At 37.8% G+C, this 17241-nt stretch overlaps 1 protein-coding gene across 1 annotated transcript in view; it reads right to left on the reverse strand.

Annotated features, from left to right (window-relative positions):
* LOC117371112 (voltage-dependent calcium channel subunit alpha-2/delta-2-like) overlaps positions 1-16384 on the reverse strand; it is a 34128-nt gene extending 17744 nt beyond the window's left edge. Inside the window, exons 1-9 of the mRNA XM_033966724.2 lie at positions 15957-16384; positions 11356-11437; positions 5467-5583; positions 4399-4458; positions 2310-2354; positions 1690-1825; positions 1110-1241; positions 719-776; positions 585-635 (exon numbers count right to left, since the gene is read on the reverse strand). Of these exons, the coding sequence (XP_033822615.1) occupies positions 585-635; positions 719-776; positions 1110-1241; positions 1690-1825; positions 2310-2354; positions 4399-4458; positions 5467-5583; positions 11356-11437; positions 15957-16075 (800 nt within the window). The 5' untranslated portion in view covers positions 16076-16384. The remainder of the gene's footprint in view (positions 1-584; positions 636-718; positions 777-1109; positions 1242-1689; positions 1826-2309; positions 2355-4398; positions 4459-5466; positions 5584-11355; positions 11438-15956) is intronic.
* Between the last annotated feature and the right edge of the window lie 857 nt (positions 16385-17241).

A 17241-nucleotide genomic window follows, 5' to 3' on the forward strand; every position in this document is an offset into this window, starting at 1 on the left:
CCAAGAGATTGTAATTACCCGAGCCACCTTAGTAGATTAGAAAACTGAGCCCTGGATCTATTCAATATCGTAACCCTAATACAGTGGACGGGAACATCAGGTCAGGACTCATTATAAGTGGAGTAGTTGCTGCCATGGAGACGGTCTTGTAAGTATAACACATGTGGATGAATGGCTGCTCTAGTGGCCTCTCCTTCTCAATACTAGATTTGATTTAGAAAAACTAGCCACCACACAGAAAAACACAGACTATGGGTTATGTTAGTTTTCATGTAACTTGACCAACAACAACAAACAAAGCAAAGAGCATTTATGTATGTTATAAACTGTAAATGCATTTTTGTTCATCTTCTTTTGAGTTCTTTTGTTCTATTTTATGCTATTATGGATCATTTTGATCATTTGAGCATGAAAAGTGTCTACCCTAAAATGCATCTCAAATGTTTTTAGTCTTGTTGGAACGGTTTCACTCTTCAGTGTGTCAGCACTGTATTTAAGGTTTGCAAAAAAGTATAAATTGCAGGGCATATTTTTATATGTTTAGTAAGCTGCAATAAAATAATAGAATAAAATCATGTACTTACACATCGACAAGAATAACCATGTCTTTGGGAGATGAGGCGCCTTGTATGTACCTGTGAGCATATGAATAAAATTACATTATAGTAACAGTATCTGATAAATAATTCAGTATTTAATCAGTGGCAATGCAGCATACCAAGGTCTTCGCCTGACATCATACAAGTCAATCTTATCAGGAGCTTTCCATGGGGTAGCTGAGAAAAGGGCAGAAAACATGGGTTTCATTCAGATTACATATGTCTGAAAATTACAGTGCGATGTAGATGACATATGCTATAAAAATTACATCTTATACTATCTCTTCAACAGAGCAGTACTGTTGTCACAATACTACAATTTCAAACTCAATAGCAATACTACGGAAAAGGCTTAAAAAACAATTCTGAATTTAACTTTGACCCATGTAGGTGATTTTCATCAGTAATGATGCTTGTTCAAATGAGTATAGTATCAATTAGTATCTGGGTATTGATATTTTTGCCATTCTTACAATGCAAACAGAGGGAGAATACATTCTAAATGTATACCTGGATAGTATCGTGTGACACCAGTGGCACTTCCAAAAGCCTGCCACAGTAAAGAAGGGTCCTCTCTGCTATTCTCCATAAAGACTTTCTCCAGAGCCTGAGTCCAGTTCAACTCATTCAAAATCACTGGTGCTAAATAAAAACACAAAAAACAAAGACAAGAATTTCGCAAGAATATCCACCTGGAAAACTCACATATGCTGAACCTGATCATTTCATTTCTACTAAATTGTAATTGTATATTTATTGTATAAACGACTGCACCATTAATCAAATTTTTATCGAGATTGAGATTCAGTCATTTCTAATCACTAATGATCAGCTTGGGTCTTTTTCACTAAGAGGTCCAAAGCCAATACTTACAGCCAATAGTTCAGACTTTGGAAGAAGAAATTTGACTTTTTGTGTTAAATACCAATTATTATAAGTCTATAATTCTGTCTCAGAAAATTCATATTGAAAGACATTTTTACTTGTTTAAATATAAAAATTGTGATATGTCACTATGAGGAAACAACTTTTCTTTTCTTTTCTTTTTCTTTCGTCAAATTGCCCTGCCCTAGACCCAAATGCGACTTACCTCCTTTATATATATCTGTTGGGATTTGAACAGCTGTGTAAGAGTAGTTGACATTATTTTTGAAATTTGGGTCGTAAACAAACTCCAGCTTGATGTGGGAGGGGTTCTCCACTTCTCCTTCCCCATCCATGGAATACTGTCATGAAAAAAATATGGTTTGCTTATGCTGTTTGGGTTCAAAATGGCAGTTGTAGTTACACAGATTTCATGTTAAAGTACAGTGGGAAAATATTTGATTAGCAATTAAAACCACATTGTATTTTGGCCATTTTAATGTACAGTATAAATGTTTCGATAAATTCTATCAGTGGTCTTTTTTTTTTTTTTTTACTGAAATATGATTTGGTAAATTAAATAAGAAAGCCAAAACAGACAATACCAAAATGCACTGAATAACAGCCAAGTAATGCACTAAAATAAAGTGCTAAATAAAGCAGCTCAACAATATCAAACTACAGTAAATTGTTCTTCTGGACTGTTTTCCACAGCTCCAGATGCTTTTAACCATGTAAGAAAGTCAATGCGTCTAGCCAGGCAAAGCAGTTACAGCAGTTACTGTCTGATATTAAGGATTTCAGATTTTCAACAACATGGCAATCAAAAACAGAGAATTTACTCACATAATCGAGCTCAGCCTTGGAGTCATAGTACGCCATGTCCAGCTCCTAAAAATACAGACATCACAGACACAGTTGATGTTGGTGTCAAACGCATTTTCACCGAAGGCCACATTAGCAAAATGGCTGCTTTCAAAGGGCCAGATGTACTACTTTTTTATCTTGTTAATTAACTGTTTCTGTACTTATTACTTATTCAAGTTACAAATGTTGCATATGTATTTGCCTAGATGTAAAAATATGGCTGTGTAACTGCGTATCTCCTGATAAAATGACATTTTAAGACCATCCTCGGTCCTCGACCACCCTGTCGAGGACCACATAAAATGATGTGGAGGCCACATTTGGCCCCTGGGCCTTGAGTTTGACACATGTGTTCTATACAATCCCTGCTGTATACTTTAGCATCTAAATGCATTAGGAGTTGGCTGAATCTGTATGATACTTTAGCCATTTCCTCAATGTGACACTATGTAACAGATGGAGAATTTGCCACCTGTTTGTTTCTGGCATTGAAGTTACCTATCTCTATCTATCTTGAGTCCGATCTGTGGAGAGGCGAGCACAATGACAGTAGTAATGCATGCATTTTTCAGGTATTTCCTTTACAATGAAAACAAATGGAATTGAATAAATGTAAGATAGATACATTTATTGCCATACTGTGGCATATTCCAGTCAAAAACATCTCCATAGAGACATGCAGGTGGCAGAAGCCCATTAGATAAGTTACATAGTATGCATTTAAGTAAGGTCTATACAGGATACATACATAATCTGTACATTACAACCTCTTTCTGCAGACATAAAGCAGGTAATTGCTGTTTAAATGTTTTAGTAAGTTTTTTGTGACACATTTGTTATCGTAAAGTCACCAAATGTTCATATTTCAAAGCTGTCTCCTCCAAATGTGTGCATTGTGCTTTGTGCAGCCACATGATGAATCAGTGACAGAGTGTCACGGCCATCTGTTCTCTGAGCACAAGAACAAGTTTGACATGAAATCGCACACTATTTTGGATCTGTTTACAACACAAAAGATACAACTAAAATACTACGGTCCAGACAATATAACCTTTTAGAGATTGTGCATAATTAAATCTACACAAAATTCAAACATTATTTTCATTCATACATATGTGACTTGTATGCTCACTTACAATGAATGTAAAAAATCCTTATGATGAATCCTTACAATCAGAAGTAATGTCCAAATTTCCATGTTGCTGATAATATGCTCTTCACAAATGTTACACTCAAGAACACCATAGAAAATCAATTGGAACCTTCCATTTTACAGAACTCAATACACGAGCCAACACTTACTTCCTTTAATTTTTTGAGGACAGCACTTCTGCTGCTTAACCATATTATGCATGAAAAATTTAGAATTTTTTGAACGTGAACAAAGTTGGGCCTAAATGAGGTATGAGCCTGACGGACTAATTTAGTTATGTAAATATAGTGAGTGAAACATGTGCAAAACTCAACACAACAGCTGAGAGCAGTGATCTGGAGGAAGCAGCTGTGTGCCCCATTTACACAAAACATGAACTGAATAAATAATTGTATCAGCCTGACATATTGAGCAGAAACCTCTTCTATTTACTATTATATATTGTTTATTTATTGTAAATGACATACAATGCAGTGTAGTCTTTCTCAAAAAAGGTAAGAATCAAAAGTGTGTAAATGGAAAAAAAAGACCTCTTATTTCGCAAAGTTGAAATATAAGTGCACAACCTAGAACAAAAGCAGAACAAATGCATATTTATGTTAAAAAGTAAAATAATGTAGGTTTCTGTACATTTCACTGACATTTATTTCCTTTAGACTGACTCTAACCTCCTCAACCATATTTTCTTGTCTGACCTTAACCTAAACACTAACGTTGACCTATTTAACCCATATTGTAACTTTAAATCATGTTATTCATCTAATAATAAAGGGTTTTACATGTCTCCCCCTTTAGTCCCGACATTGTGACCAATACCTGCCAACATAAAAGTTATTATTTCGATTATGTCCATGGGTCTGATCAGTCATTTGTACAGTGCTGATGGTGGTGGTTTTAAAATGAATTTGGCTTTACCTTGATGCTGTCCTTCCAGAGGTGCTCCCGCTGTAGCCGCTCTGCTTCGCTGGCTAACCTCTGCACAAACAAATGAGCTGCATTAGACCCACTCTTTCCTTTATTGATTAAAAACACCAAGAACTATTATGTCTCAGAGGAGCCGTGACACTCCAAGAAAACATCTTTGTTCAGCTTGTTTAAAAGATATTACACGAATAACTAAGGGCTCTGTGGGATTTAAAAGCTTTAAAGCAAGTTTTACTTCAAATTGTTATGTGAGTTATAACTGAAGACAAATACACCCACAGCAGAGAGGTATCTAAAAATAAATTAAACCAAACAAATGAATTACTACATACAGCATTGTGGCCATGACTACTGGGTTTGTTTTGAGTTATTTACAGGCAAAGAAAAAGTGTAAAGTGCACATCCAAGGCATTGGATAATTGTATCCTTGCAAGAAATGAATGGCACATATAAGCAATAGTTTAGTTTATTTACAGAAAAGTGAAAAGTGAATGTCAATTTGATATGTTCATTTCTTTAGTTTAATGCATTCTATTCACATATTTCAATCATTCTTTTCTGATATGAAGGACCTTTTCAAAAACTTAATATTTTGATTGCGATGGCTTAAAGGTTCTATATTACGCAAAATTGACTCTCCTGAACTTTAGGCCATGTTAGAACCTTATTACCTCCTCAAAAAGTCTGTCTACATCTCCAAAGCTTAAAAGGCTCTGTAGTTTCCAACTTGCAGCTACCTTTAACCTTTAACCTTTTACCTTTACCTTTTGTTTTGTAGAGCTTGGCTATTCCAGGGCTGAAATGATCTCAGTGATTCTAGTGAAGGTGGATGGAGTTTAAAAACATAGTGGAAAATGTCCCGTATTACCATATTACATCACAAGGTGTTTTCTGTGTGAATGAAGGCAAAACTTCAGTTATGCTTTTGATGAGGAAACCACATTATAACATAAATCAGGGCCCTTTGAATACCATGATAATTAATATTCACTAAATTTAAATCTGAAAAGGAAGGTTCATTAATTTAAAAAAGTTACAGTATCACTCTGTCATACTTACATCCAGAGCTTTGCGTTTTTTAGCCAGGAGTCTTTCAATGTCTAATGCCACCTTTTCCACAATTCTTCTGGGTTGATTCTTGATCACACTGAACCGTCGCCTTTCCTCATTATAAATCTGTAAGACACAGAAAAAGTTAGATTAAAGGTGCACTGTGCAACTTTTTCTCATGGAAGGCCTGCCATCTTCTTGTTTCATGTCAATGATTTTGCTTTGCCTGGAATGTTCTGCAGTATGGCATTATCCATCTCTCATTTATTACATTTTGAAAAAAACAGAGAGAGAGAGAGGGAGAGAAGGGGAGAGAGGGAGGGAGAGGGACACAGAGAGAAAGAGACAGAGAGAGGGAGGGAGAGAGAGGCAGAGAGAGAAAGAGAGAGATAACGAGACAGAGAGAGAGAGAGCGAGAAGAGAGAGAGAGACAGAGTGAGAGAGAGAAGAAAGAGACAGAGAGAGGGAGAGAGAGGGAAAGATAGAGAGAGGGAAAGATAGAGGGAGAGAAAGAGAGAAAGAGAGACAGAGAAAAGAAAGAGAGAGGGAGAGAGAGAAAGAAAGAGAGAAAGTGGGAGAGAGAAAGAGAGAGGAAGAGAGAGAGATTGAGATAAAGAAAGAGGGAGAGAGAGAGAAAGAGAGAGAGAGAGAGAGAGAGAGAGAGTTGAGTTTTATGTAATTTTATGGAGCATTCCAGGCAAAACAAGAAAAACTGGAGAAGGTTTCAGAACCTGCAGCTAAAAATAACTGCAGATCTTGTGGGAGCCTTTATTTTGTTACAGTAAGTATTCCTTTGTGCTTCTTTGTTTTCTTAAGACAAACATGATGTCCAATTTACAAAGTAATTCTTATGGACAATACTAGAAATCGAAATCCCAAAGCTCATGAATTCACCACAAACATGCTATTTATGTCAAAATGTGGGAAAACAGAACAGTCCGGACACAAGAACAGCCTACAATTCCTACCCACAACTCTCTGGAGAAGCATTGACATTTGCTTTGATATATTCCACTTCCAAATGTCTTTAATACAGCAGTTATGTGTGTAACTAGCAGATATCTACCACTGAACAATGCTCAAGTGAACCACAGCATTTTGGATCACTACAGCAGCCTGTGTTACTCACTGAAGACCTGCATCAGAGATAGTGATGAAACATAATGTAATGCACTAAACTTTCATGTCTGAACTTCTCACAAAACTCTGAAAACTGTAACTGCAACATGAAAAAAGTAAGAGAATTGATCTAAATAGCAATGCATTGAATCAATTTAGTTTTCGTGACTTCTAAATGTGAAATAAATCCAGGTATTTGTAACCACTTGTATTATGTAACAGTAAGACAACATGCAACAGGTTATGTAAAAATACAGTTTCTTCCCATATTATAAAACATAACTGATAAGGCAATACAGAAAAAAAAATCTGTTTTTATGATTATTAATTCCACGTAATCAAAAATTATGTACAAAAAAGTTATTGTTTTTGTGATGAATGGGTGCCTGTGAGGTGCACATATTGTATTTGTAGTTACATTGAGTTGTAGCTTAAGAAAACAGATGGAATGATTTCTGTGGAGTGTGAACCACAGTGCGATGTGCTGAGCTGGCAGAGCATATAGAAATCCATCTTTAATTTCCTGTGTTGCTAATGGCTTCCTGTAAACTCCATCTGAGTTTCTCTCACAAGCATCAAACTGACCTGTGCGTTATGTCTCAATATAGAGCAATCCCATAATAAGAATGTTAAACTGTAACATAAATATCTTGTCAAAAATGTTTTTCAGATTGATACAGACCACACAACAAATTTCCTAAAGGTTTTAAAGGGCCCTAAATTATAATTGAGACACATATGGTAACGGTGGTAAACTTCAGATGATTGTCATACTTAACTGTATTCAACTGCTTTTAAATGTTTATATATTAATGAATGATTGATGAATTTGGGAGTTATCAGGCAATCAGAAAATGTGATCAATGTAACACAATGAGAAAAAGTACCTGTGAAATGAAGCCTGTCATCACTATGAAAACTTCACTAGACCATCAGGGACAAAATCCATATCACAACAACTCCACATTCATTACTCTAAAGATAAGCGTTTTGCTCTTTATACTTTCTATTTTCTCTTAATCAAAGAACAAAAATGACATTTCTTAAGGTGACTGTGAAGTATTTAGCATTGTCTTATCATCACACATTAGAAGACTATTCCTTCATGAGGCAGTGAACCAGAAAGCATATCGTGAATGAGGGCATCACATTCTGCTCCAGTGGGACTACACTGCACTGAGGAGTGAAGTGAGCAGTGCGACAGGCCTAATCCTATAAATGGACCTGAAGACATCCCTCAAGCTGCTGCACTGACCAGAGACTGAGGCCTGGGCCAACTTCACACAGGAACACACACATACACACCACGAGGAGCTGAGACTAAAGTGGAGCATATTTATGAGGCAGCTGTGGGTCTTAAGGAAAACAGAAAGCTATGGACTGTTAGAATCGTCCCCTTTCTGGTGAAAAGCCTGACACTTGCTTGTCTCCATGGAGATGCTATTGCTTTACCTTTACAGTTCCACCATATGGAAAGAGAAAGAGAGAGAGACAGAGAGAGAGATAACAAGAGAGAGAGGAGAGAGAGAAGAGAGAGAGACAGACAGAGAGAGAGAGAGACAGAGAGAGAGGGAGAGAGAGAGAAATAGAGGGAGCGAAAGAGAGAGAGAAAGAGAGAGAGAAAAAGAAAGAGAGTGAGAGAGAGAAAGAAAGAGAGGGAACGAGAAAGAGAGAGAGAAAGTGGGAGAGAGAAAGAGAGAGAGATAACAAGAGAGAGAAGAGAGAGAGACAGAGAGAGAAAGACAGAAGAGAGAGACAGAGAGAAAGATAACAAGAGAGAGAAGAGAGACAGATAGAGAAAGACAGAAGAGAGAGAGAGAGAGACAGAGCAGAGAGAGAAGAGAGAGACAGAGAGAGGGAGAGAGAGAGAAAAATAGAGGGAGAGAAAGAGAGACAGAGAGAAAGAAAGAGAGAGGGAGAGAGAGAAATAAAGAGAGGGAGAGAGAAAGAGAGAGAGAAAGTGGGAGAGAGAAAGAGAGAGGGAGAGAGAGATTTTGAGACAAAGAAAGAGAGAGGAAGAGAGAGAGAAAGTGGGAGAGAGAAAGAGAGAGGGAGAGGGTGATTGAGACAAAGAAAGAGAGGGAGAGAGAGGAGAGAGAGAGAGAAAGAGAAAGAGAGAGTTGAGTTTTATGTAATTTTATGGAACATTTCAGGCAAAACAAGAAAATCTGGAGAGGTTTCAGAGCCTGCAGCTAAAAATAACTGCAGATCTTGTGTGAGCTTTTATATTTTGTTAGAGTAAATATTCCTTTGTGCTTCTTTGTTTTCTTAAGACAAACATGTCCAATTTACAAAGTAATTCTTATGGAAAATAATAGAAATAGAAATCCCAAAGCTCAAGAATTCAGCACAAACATGCTATTTATGTCAAAATATGGAACAAACAGAACAGTCCAGACACAAGAACAGCCTACAATTGGCTGCTTCCTACCCACAACTCTCTGGAGAAGCATTGACATTTGCTTTGAGAAATTCCACTCCATCTCCATGGAGTCCCTTTACAGTTCCACAGTATGGAACTTTGAGCAGAAGTTGAATAAATGCAAGACAGGTTAATTAACTCACTTCAATTATCACTCAAAAGAACCTTTAAAAACACGCATTATTTCTGTGAATGAGGCTGCCTCTCCACAGATCTGGCCTGTAACTGAGCTTCATGGCGTCACCTGCTTTTCTCCATTTTAAGATTCTCTGGGTTCGTCACATTGTAGACTGATCAATAGTAAACCCAAGATGACGCATATAACTCAACATGGGGTTAAGTCATGTGTGGCCATTACTGAGTCATGACTGGCGTTCACACAAGACAAATATAATACGCTCAAGCTTTAAAAATAGATCTTATATTTATCAAATCAAGCACTGGAGGAAGATTGGTACTCTGCATGGTAAGATAAAAAAAAAAAAAAAGCTAAAATGTGGCATGAAATGAAACATACCACACAAAGACTTTATCATCTTATTTGTCTTATTTTACAGTAACACATTAGGAAAAAAAACAAGATTCATTCATGCACATTTCTAAGACTGCACTAAGCATTTCAGAGTCCTAATAGTCTTTTCACAAGGATTAATTTAGCCCTGAATGAAATGAGAGAGTGTGGGCTGACCATCTGTTCTCTGTGACACAAACTGGGAGGGCACGTGCTCTGGACTCCAGTATCACACAGTAGTCAATACTTAAGACAATAAGCATCTACCATCCCACTACATTCAGTTAAGACTGTAGTGAGCAAATTACAACCTCTTAAGTGGTACGGGGCTTTTGTTGCAGCTAATTTAGAGGTGCACTATGTAACTTTTCTGGTGGAGGGTTCGTAACTTCGTCTCCATGAAGATGTTGCTTTGCTAGAATGTCCCACACTATGGCATTAAAACAATCTATCTTGCATTTGTTCAGTTATAGGTGTTCTGACTGCTCAAAGATGCCTTGAAAAGCATGCATTCATCCATAGATCTAACCTGTAACTTGGCTTGGTGACGTCACCTGCTTGTCTTAATGGGAATAGGGGAATTTATTGCCATACAGTGGAACATTCCAGGAAGACTGACATTTCCATGGAGATAAACATGTGGCACACACTAAACCAAAAAAATAAAAATCCATAGTGCACTAATTACATTAACAGGTTCTCTATGTGGGGCTGCATATTAAAGTTATAGACATTTGTTCACATGTTTTGCATGCGCTGCATGGGACAACGTGAAGGTCTAGGTATATCTAGTTGACTGGGGAGGGTACTTGATGCATGCCTGACTTAAATTGATTGGGAAAACAAAAATAATCAAGACAAACACCATGATACTACAATGCAAATATGCAAAGTGCAAACAGAAAGTTTCCATAACTGAAAAATGATAAAATGATCTATAGAAACCATATACTATATAGCACACCTTTGCAAAAACCTTTTTATCAGCAGCCTGTCACAGTGAAGACAGAAAGCACTCTGTAAAGCCAAGAGATGGGTGCTGTGGTTCCTCTCTGACATCAATTCAAATGGCTTGAACGACCATAGAGGTCACCATCCTGTACTCAGCCCATCCATCAGGGCCAGGAAACCTCAAACTCACTCACAGACAGAGAATGAGAACAGGCAGGTGCAATGTATGTGAGAGCTATGCATTTCAATTCTGACCTGAAGCAAAGAGTTTATGGAATGGATTTTTTTACCAAAAATGGTACTTCCGTGGTAAAATAAAGCTCTTTAAGGACCACTTTTGTTACTTGCTTTGGTTGTATCTCATCACTGTATCTTCTTCCTTTAACTATTTTACTAAAATATAAAGCTTATTTCATTATAATTAAGGAAGGACATCTACCCAGCTGAGTGTGGACAGCTGAAGACAGTGTCCACCCATGTGTTGGGTAATGAGTATGATAATAGGGGAGTAGCCTTTCCTGTCTGTAATAAGACATGTTTGCTCCCAACTTGAACTCCAAGAAAATCTTTCTGTCAAAAACACATCATCTGAATCAATATCTATAAATAAATATAGGTGTTGTGTGGCATAACAGCAGGTCTGCTAAAACCAAGCAGAATCGTGTGCTTAGCCAGTGCAAGAATTCAAGACTGCTAATTAGTGTGTGCAGAAACTGTAAACATTCAAAACACGTTAACATTAATACACAGCTTTTATGGGGCACTGTGTAAATGCTTGGATGTTTTATGAATCTCTCTAGATGTGCAGTTTTTGTGCTCTGACCCTTCTACCCTCTATAGCATACAGCAGAGAATGAAAAGAAAATGAGAGTGTCGACCGCAGCTCTGTACTCACCCCTTTGAGCTGTTGCGCTCCAGTGATCTGCTGAAAAACCCGGTCTATCTCCTGCTCGATACGTTTGGCCCAGTGCATTACCCTGTGGAGCCACAGTAACACAGAGTGGGTAAAAGAAGGAACATCTGGGACAGTGACTGATTACAAAAACATGACAGTAGACATTCATTCTGAACATGACCACTAATTTGTTGAGCTCTAGTTTTTCCTATCTATAGCTGATAAAACATGATGTACTTTTGATTGTGGTTCTCATCCAGCCTGTAAAAGGTATTGTTTAAAAAGAGCATTTATTTCATGACCCACATATGGGATGGATCATTTGTTTCTTTGTGTCCAATAATTTGAGCAACATATTATCACATTTTACTTTCTAGACGCAACTGTCTCTGTCTTGGTTTTTGACAGGCTCAGATTAGACAAAACTTTGAGCCCTTGAGTCTTTCAATTACTAAATTACAAACAGGGTGTTATATTTTGACTTTGCCAATTTAACAAAGACATCTTATCCATAGGCCACTGCGGCTCTATATAAACAGAGGGACAGAAAATGTAGCACATATTTTACTGCTCCTCCTCATCAGCCCAGTGCTGCTGTGACTACAATAAACGCTCGCCTTGTACATGTATTTTTCCAACAGAAATTACCTCAAGGTCAAACAATTTTTCAATATGAAAAACAACCTCATGTTATACAACTATTTTTCATGCAGTGAAAGGAACAAAAAGCCTTGAGTCTGAAAACCACAGTTAAATTCTAAAGAGCTTAAAGAATATTCTATATGGAACCGTCGTCGCACAGCAATTCATTATTAAATGTAAAAGCCATGCAATAAGAGTAGTGTGTATTTGGAGCGATAGATGTGTTTTTGCAGCTAACAATCTGTCAATCCCACACATCCTGGTCTTCACATGGCATTAAGATATAGCCTACACCTTCAGAGCACTAGGAGATTATTACTGCACTAAGCCATTTGTGATTTAAGCTTGATTAACTGAGTGATTCTCATAGTTTCACACCATCTCGCTATATTGTGCCAGACCTAAAAACAACCAGGCCATTAATGAAACAATGAATATATAGATCTATAGGTGCATAGTTTGCAAATCTCATTTTAATTCTAACATAGATATTATTAATTTAGTTTTTCTCTAATGAATTGTCCATTAAAATCCATTGACAACATATTTATGGCTTGTTTGCAAATGCCAAACATTATTAGTCCTTTGTGTCTAAACAAGCAGGTGTGAAAAGCACTGTAAAAAATGCCCATTGACTTTCTTGCGTGCCCAGAGAGGCCATCCATTATCACCGCTGTCCATGTATCCAGCACCAGCCGCGCTTTACAATCTCGCCTCAGAAGTGCCACTTTCATCAGAGCGACAACATCTTATCCATTTTCCTGACACGATAATGCAGACATCAAATGCTTTATCTGTAGTTTGGGCTGGTTTGAAAATCAGCCAAAATGGAGCTAGTCAATGATAGCAAGATAAGCTGTGTGCTGCTTTAACACAAGCATTCCCATTGAAGTTATGATTCACAGTCTCATGGTGCGTTTGACAAGCACTACTTTGTTAAGCAGTATATTTTCGGGCCTGAGGCGGGCATAGCGACATAGTGACAGAGGAGTTGGGTAAAGTAGCATAAAGCAGCACTTTTTAACAACACATACAACTATGCACCGTTTGGCAATAAAATAGAAAACTGCTGAATCTTTACAAGATATGAAATAACATTTGGTATATACTATAGACATTCTCATCTAATCTCCCAGTATAACCTGACGTACAGATGGTTAGTTACATAGAGCCACATACAGCAAGGCCTTTACAACTGGTGGTTATTGTTAAGTCAATAACAAGTTAGTGAGTGTAATACCGCCAGTTGTCAAGCAATTCATTTATTTTTATTCAAGAAAAACAAAAAAACAAAAAAACAAAAACAAGTCTTTCCCCAAATATAAAATTATATAAATAAGCTTGAGAAATTATATGTAAAATATGACTAGCCCTATATATATATATATAAAAAATAAAATAAAATACATTTATTTTAACAGAGTTGTGTTTTTTAAGAATTTGAAGAGCAATAATTTAGTCAAAAATGAATTACATACAACAATTTGGGGTTCAAAATTGTTATAAAATTAGAACACTGGATGTGAAATTTAGCAAACATGTACATGTTTTTTTCTGGATGAAATAAGAATTGAAGATCAGAAGTCTCAGAAAAATGGTTGAACAAGTGAGCGCTACATAGACCAGATGAACCAATGAGATCAACACACACATTAATAAACCTATGAACAAGTAGAACCTGTGGGGCCATGTCATGCTGCAATATTGATATGAGAGCAAACTGCCTCTTAGCCTTTGCCATTTTCTTTTATGAAATATTCATTCAATACATTTTGCTGTGTGTTGTGTACCCAATGCATTACTAAATATATGTACAGTATTTTTTATATAGTCAAAATAAGGATCTACAAACTGCAAAAGCCTAAGCCCAATCTGAAGGCCTTCCATATGTTGACAGGGGCAATTTTGTTTCCAGAGTCTAGAGATGAAGAGGCAGAGATAGCTGACGTTACACTGGGAGACCCAGGGGACAGAGCAGTGGTACTATGGCTATACATGACCCATATTCACCAAAGGCACAGGGAGAGGAGCAGGAGAAGGGATTGGAACGGCACATGGGGTGAAATAAAATAAAAATCAGTTTATTTTAAAATGACTTGCTGCTCAATGTTAGCAAATAGGAATGAATCAAATGGACAATATTATAGTTTTTCATTTACGATGTTTGTAAATGTGTAATATTTTTGTAGATTTGCCATTTAAAAAATGATACAGATTTCGAATGAGGGCATCTTTTTTTCTTTTCACCAGTCAGTATCAGTATATATATTTATGACAATAGCCAAGTTAAAGGTGCACTGTGTAACTTTTAGTATGGAGTATATTCCGCCTGCTTGGAGTTATAATTGCTTTGCCTGAAATGTTACCAGCACTGCATTCATAGTATCTATCTCCATGATCCAGTCACCAGTCAGATCTGCAGAGAGGCAATCTGTGCTCAATATAAGAATGTGTTGAGCAATTAAAAACCCTGTAATTGAATAAAAGCAAAATAGTTTAAAGCCATACTGTGGAAGAATTACATTTCCTAGGGACAATCAGGTAGAGAGCCATTCACCAGAAAAGCTACATATTGCACCTTTAGTTCTATTACAAGAGTCAAACTGATCTTATATTGCCAGTGTCATCTATATCACTGCATTATTTATGTGTCTCTATCTGAGGACAAGGGATGTAGAGAGGAGTGATGTTAACACTACTGAGCTGAATAAATCCGTGCTGCGGTCATATTAATTCTTAATTGGAAAAAGATGCTGTTGCTCCAGAGCGAATCATCTCTGCTTCATTTAGCATGTACTTAGAGACCCAAAGTAAAAGACTATATACATGGTACAATTGCTTTAGCCCAACACAATGAGGGTTGATCATTGTGAGAAAAGGTACTACTGCTTCAAACCAGTTAGTTATCATGTTGTTAACTTGCATTGTTTTCAGCACATGTAAACCCCTAGCAGTGATTGGCAGATTTCCAAGGGTGTGGAGGAGAGGAGGGGTCCATCTGGACCCCGGTCCTTCCCGAGCACAGCCTGAAGTGGACAACAGAGATCACTGATAAACATGATGGAAATGTACAACTCATATATAATCTGTCAAACACTGAGGGTCAAGAGATTATGGGGATTATTCAACAAAGACATGCAATCTGTGTGGACAATATGCTGCAGTCGTACTACAGACAGTGACACTTGTCTGATGGAATTACAGGAGAATGCTGCTGGTCTTTGGTCAAAATACTGAAAACAAGAGCCTAAGCTTGTATATAGCAAATTACTGAAAACAGTAAATGCAGATCTAAAGCAGGATAGTTTAAAACAATCAGAGAGCACAATATCAGTTTAGAAGATATCTTTTAAGGGGAGGCACAGGCTATTGTTGCCCAGGTCTTACTGGAGGTTATGAGCAAGTGTTGAAAGATTAAAATATATAAAATAGGCAATTGCCAATACAACAGTGCTGCCTTGCAGTGTCCATGGAAACATCTCGTTATTCTGCTTAGAAAACAATACTAAACCTACAGGCTTTTCACTGTGATGGCACCTGCACCTAGTAAGGACTGACTGAAAATGGGATTACACCCTCATTATCAACTTCTACAAAGACTGCACCAGCCTGGTTTAGTACATGACATTTATTCCCCAAACAATATGATCTAACAGCAATTGATCTTTGGTATGTTTTGGGAAATTACAAGATGTCAAACCAAAACATTTGTTAGTGATTGTATGGCATAATGTTTCTGTTATTTTAATGAGTCCAGTTCTCTGTCAGATTGTGGACAATAGTTGAACACAATACAGGGCAGCTGAACTCTGCGTTTATATTGATGCAACCAAATTACATAAGAGCAGGACTGAGTGGCTGATTGAACAGAGAGATTTCTTGACACCAAATCCGAGTAGACAAGACTTAAGTTGTGACCATCTAAGTCCCACTGGTTTCTGTCACAGTGCCTTACTTACGTGTAATGTTGGGGGAATAGAAGCCCCTCTGCTCCGGGCCACGGCGCGCTGCTGAGAAGAAAGATCATCTGAATAGATAGGAAGCAGACCAAGCTGCAAGACCTTTTGCCTATCGCCATTTTCCATTAAAAATCTCGTCACGGGCTCTCGGGGTATGAACGAAACGCTCCGGCCGCTGTCTGCCCGGGTGGTATCTTGCTTCAAAGCTGGATGGTGCTGCGCAAACGTACGCTCGCTCCTGGTCCAGTCAGTTCCGTGGAGAGTTCATATCGGCGTGTAATGTCAAGTGGACGCGGAGGAGGCACGCAGCGCTGGAGGAGGCATCGCCACTGTGGATGCACTAATGCAGCTGCCAAGACACTGCAGAGTCTCTTCTCCCGCTCCCACATACAACACTGCCTCACATACTCACACCCTCCCTCACACGCACGCGCGGAGCTGGAGAGAGCAGAGAGAGGAGGGAGCGCGCACAGTTCAGTCTCTCCCATCAGCACCAGCGCGTGCACTGACGCGCGTTCACGTTCACCAGGCAACAGCAACGCAGCAAATGGACTTTATTATCACTGCAGAGCCACGTGGGTCTGATCCTTCATCATCCTTCAAATAAATAAATAAATCTAATAACATTCAGAGATATCACACATCTCTTGCTTTACTTTACTGATGTAAACTATGGTCATATTAAAACAAGAGTGTTTTGCTTTGTTTGATCATGAATCATTATGTTCAAAGGCTTCGTATAATACGGTGCGTCTAAATGCAGTTAGTTTGGTATGTTTGGAAATTTAAAATAGACATTTGTTGTGTGTAATGTGGTAATTTGGTCTATTCTGTTTTTGCCATTGTCTGACATTGGATGCTGTGGATTAGGTGACAGGCAGCATACAGGCAGGTGGGATGTCAGCTGGGTTGTTGTTGTGGGTGATTTACAACCATGTCCACTTGTGGACACGATGTGTTGTAACAAAAATATAAATCCTGAAGTTCTGTGTTGTGCGTTCAATGCTTGTAACTGAAACACTATTAGTTTGACTTTCTACATAACTGTATCATGGAATAGGCTATAATGACTCTTCTATTTACCCAACATTTAAAATTAAATATTCATTCATTTAAATAGCTGTCTCCATCAGGGCAGTGGTTCTCAAATGATCTACTCCAAAGTTCAGCTCTTTGTGTGACTGTTTTATAGAAACTGTATGTAGACTGTTTTTATAGTTTTAAAAAAAAACCTGGGCTGCTAGTGCCTAACCTGCAGGACATTGTTTTTTCACATTAAAATGAA

This window comes from Periophthalmus magnuspinnatus, chromosome 5 (assembly GCF_009829125.3).
Source record: "Periophthalmus magnuspinnatus isolate fPerMag1 chromosome 5, fPerMag1.2.pri, whole genome shotgun sequence".
NCBI classification, from domain to species: Eukaryota; Metazoa; Chordata; class Actinopteri; order Gobiiformes; family Gobiidae; genus Periophthalmus; species Periophthalmus magnuspinnatus.